General features: G+C 25.5%; 1 protein-coding gene across 1 annotated transcript; it reads right to left on the reverse strand.

Moving 5' to 3' along the window:
• Nucleotides 1-2,544: 2,544 nt before the first annotated feature.
• LOC126550031 (uncharacterized) lies at nucleotides 2,545-3,346 on the reverse strand. Its single transcript, XM_050200805.1, has 2 exons — nucleotides 3,214-3,346; nucleotides 2,545-3,150 (listed from the first exon to the last, which is right to left on the reverse strand). The coding sequence occupies exons 1-2, from the start codon at nucleotides 3,257-3,259 to the stop codon at nucleotides 2,651-2,653; spliced, it is 546 nt and encodes a 181-aa protein (XP_050056762.1). The 5' UTR covers nucleotides 3,260-3,346; the 3' UTR covers nucleotides 2,545-2,650.
• Between the last annotated feature and the right edge of the window lie 1,080 nt (nucleotides 3,347-4,426).

Genomic DNA, 4,426 nt, shown 5'->3' on the forward strand with positions numbered 1-4,426 from the left:
CTTTGTAGTTGTAAACTAAAGGTTATAGCCCATGAGCGCAAAGTATGGCTCAAACGCAACAAAAAAGTGTAAAAATAAATATACCATAAGCAAAAATCAATTTTGTTAAAATTAAGTGTATTTTACTAAAATAGTAGTTATTATATTAATATTAATTAATCAAGGATTTACAGTTATATTAAAATGTTTAATATTGAAATTAATTAAAAGTTATAATTTTAAGTATTTTTTTTTTAAATTTACTAGTTTTTAAAGTGTAGTTATAATATTAGGTACCTTAAAATTAAATTTTAAATTTTAAGTCCACAGTTTTCAAGTTTTCCAATCTAAATTTTTTTTTCTGTTTAAAAGTTTCATGTTTGTATAATTTACAAGACTTTAAATTTGCTTTGCTCGTCATCGCAATTTGTTACAATATAATGCAGACAAATACAATAACCGTTGTTGTAATTTGTCATGAAACTGGTAAAATATACTATATCAGGTTATATATTTTTTTGCGCTTTTATCTCACTGCCATAGTTTTAGAGAGCAAATTAATTTTCAGCTTATAAGTAATCGAAAAAAGGTCAATTCGTGCTTTTGCGTATCACTGAAAATTGGCCTGAAAAGTTTAATAAAATAAATAATATAATAAATAATAATAAGTAATAAAATAGATCGATTGTAAAAACGACACAGAAATTTAAGATGATAAAAAAGGTTAGTAGTAAACTCTTATTTTGACTTAAAGTAAAAAAATATCAGTGCGTTAATTCGTGAATTAAATGATTTATTTTACTTAAAAATGAATATATTTTACTTACACTTTACACTACAATTTCAGTTATATTTTTACTCTGTAATTTTACTTATATTTTTGGCACTAAATATTAAAATGAAGTCTAACACTGAAACATTTTTGCTACATTTTTAGACAATTTTACATTTATATAACGATTTACATACTATGAATACTAATATGAAAATGAAAAAAAAAAAACAGAATAATTTTTGAAAGATAATGAGGAAGAACTGTCCGTAGTATCAGGGTGTCTTCTGGATAATGTTAAATGATTCTCAAAATATTGTAAGAAAATTTTTAATTAGATATAAGAAGATTTTGACATAATATTTTTATTCTGGCCGAGTGTATAATTACTAATCGAACACATTTTTTTTTTATCTATACTTAGGTAAATTTGGTTTATACATTAAATCCATTTTTTTGCATGTTATTAACGACATAAGATTTCTTTCTATTGGAATTTTAAATAATCAACATAAATAATACATTAAGTGGACTAGATACAGATATTTTGATTTTCTGACTCTAACTAATTATGGGTAAAGTTATATCACTATTTATTGTATTACTTTACAGTTAATATAGTTATACTTCATAATAGATAAATAAACAACAATATCTTATATTATTGGTTTAACTTAAGGTTTTTGGTATCTAACTACCTAATTTAAGATACCTAAATTGCAAAATTATAACAAAAACCTCAAAAACACATATAATTCATTAATACAATTTCCTTGGAATGGAAAATATCTAGTAGTTTTTTATTAAGTATTTAACATTTTTTTATGCATGTTTAAAATGTTCTTCCATATTAACTCCTATAATATCCGAGCTCTAATTATTAGTATCATCATTGACATCACAGATTTATGCATTTTTCTTACCTCATTCATATCCATTTATCTGGTATAATAATACCAAGTATATTCTTATATAGGTAGTCGGAATATCTTGTTTTTCCATAGCTTGACATATACATATTATAAATATTAAATAGCTTGTATATATCAATATATATAATATATATACCACCGTCACACTAATTTTACATGCGCCTCGTGATCGATATCAAACATATTTTATTTATTGATGATTACATTGAAATCGTCAACATTTAATCGATTTTTACTAGAGCTACTATAATCAAAATACAGCGACAAAAGTTGGAAGGTAAATTGTACTATAATACATAATAATATATTGTAGTTAAGTCATAGTTATTTTTCTACAGTGTCAATTTTCTTATTGAAAAATATTTCATTTTATGAAATTTACATACTCTAATGAATACTTAACATAACAGTGGCATGGTATAAAATTTTATATATTATTCTCCTGACCCTGCAAATTTATAAAACTAAATCAAAACTTGCCATTCAATTATAAACTTATAAGTATCAACATACAATATTACACTACAATTAATTCGATTATGATAAATAATTATACTAACGATAAACAAATATTGAAATATAGGTATACAATCATATTATAACCATCGATCCAGGCGTAATATTTTTACAAACATACCTTTAGAAACGTTCTAAGTATTTGAAGTATTATCAAACAATAAAATTATTATATTTCTCGTTGAAATTATTGGTAAATAATAATGTTAAAATTGCCAATTAATCGTGTAAATAAAATACCTTTCAGAAAAAAAATGCAATAGTAAGTAATTTTGTATACTAATCATATTTTATTTCACAAATATGTAGATCCCCATTTTCTTTAAAAAAATAACATAGGCAATGTCAAATAAGTAATAATTTATTAATAATAATTTTTAAATATAAAAACTCGTACAATATCATTTTAAAGAACTAATCATTTATAATTTAATTGCTTCAAACAAAAGATTTATTTTACACTGAACTCTCGTACCATTTTAGACAGGATTTTTTTCAATAATTTCATCGCATACCTCATACCATTCTCACTACCATAAATAAATAGTTTCTGGCTGTTCGATTTACCGAAACAGAACGAAACCGTCATTTTTTGAATTTTGGCTGTCTTGCATATATATTGGCTCAAGCACCCGTTCATAGCGGTAATGAGTTCTGCAAGGGCATTGGGAATTTCAGTTTTAAATAAATGGCAGTCCATTTTTACCGCATCAGATCTCATTCTATTCGATTGTTTTTTAACATCATTACCAGCAGTGGAACTTCCTTGTCCACATTTTTTAGTGGCATTTGCATGTTTCATTTTGACGTCATCTATTTTACCTGCACTGCTATTACCGTATCCATTTTTACGATATTTTTTGGTTCTGTCAACAATTTTGTTCAATCCTTTTTCACTGTCTTCTTTGTAATTTAAATGCTTAATACCGGCTTTAAGTGCATTTATTTCAACTAAAATATTTAGATTGTAATCAAAATCGTTACTAAATTTTTGATCACAGCTTGTGAAACTACTTGATCTGAAATCTTTTGGCATGTATTTTTTAATACGTCGTTCCATTTTAGTAAATGATAATCAATGTCTATTTTTCATAAAACACAACAAAACAAAATTTTATAATACTAATAATATACTATCAAAACAACTCAAAATCAATAGACACGTTAACATGGAAATTATTCCTTTATTTTGATTATAAAATATCTATATATATACATATATATTATAACCTATATATATAAAAGTCAAAGTGGAAATCTTTGTTACGGGTAAGCTTCAAAACGCCTGGACCGATTTCGCTTATTCTTTTTTTGTTTAGGTCGTAATTGCCAGGAGAAGGTTCTTATGTAAGAAAAAGTTAAGAAAGTTGCACGGAAAATTAAAAAAAAATACAATGAAAAATAAAAAATACCGATGACTACTATTACTATTATTATTATTATTACTACTATTTTATTTTCGGTAACCTTGGTAACAATTTTTTTGTTATTATTATTTATTTTCCCCGATTTTGTAACATTTTTCACTGATGATTCGCTCCTATTGGTCGCAGGAGAAGGTGCTTATGTAATACAATTTTAGGAAAACCCACCAGAAAAGTTCGAAATCTGGATGTAAAAAAAACAACAACAACTGTCACTGCAGTCCAGCAAAAAAAATAAACTATATTAAGATCGCTATTGATTATGATTGAATATAATAGTTATATACCTGTTGTTATATTTTTTTAAAACCATAATAACAAAAATAAGAATGAGCGAAATAAGTCTATTGTCCTCAGTAAATTTCAAATTCACAGCAATAGACTAACATAATAAGTTATACCAAGTTTTAATGTTTTACCAACAGGCTACAATATAAAAACTACGAGATGGCACATTATTGTATTTTACCCACCGTAGTAAAAAAAAAGCGGACAAGTGGGTACCGTTCTGCTGTACATTAGGGAGTGGGGTGGACCTCGAACTAAGGTAACTTAAATTTGAATGCAATGATGGGTATCATTGTATACAAAAAACGATTCTGAATGAAGATGATTTGTCGACCTAGGATATAATTTCCAGTGGTTGGTGAAAAAGGTGGTTTATGTTTTAATGGCCTGAATACACCAAAATTTAAGTTCTTTTATAATTATTGTAAGCTAAACTTATGAAAAATCTTGTATTAAATTTTCAACTCTTAACTACCTATACAAACATTTTTATGAATTATACCTACAAAATAATT

The sequence above is a fragment of the Aphis gossypii genome, chromosome 2 (genome assembly GCF_020184175.1).
Source record: "Aphis gossypii isolate Hap1 chromosome 2, ASM2018417v2, whole genome shotgun sequence".
Taxonomy (NCBI): domain Eukaryota; kingdom Metazoa; phylum Arthropoda; class Insecta; order Hemiptera; family Aphididae; genus Aphis; species Aphis gossypii.

Excerpts from the sequence above, each read along its gene's own strand:
- LOC126550031 (XM_050200805.1), bottom strand. The coding sequence starts at position 3,259 with ATGGAACGACGTATTAAAAAATACATGCCAAAAGATTTCAGATCAA. Across the intron at positions 3,151-3,213 it reads GCCAAAAGATTTCAGATCAA|TTGAAATAAATGCACTTAAA; the intron begins GTAGTTTCACAA and ends TAAATATTTTAG.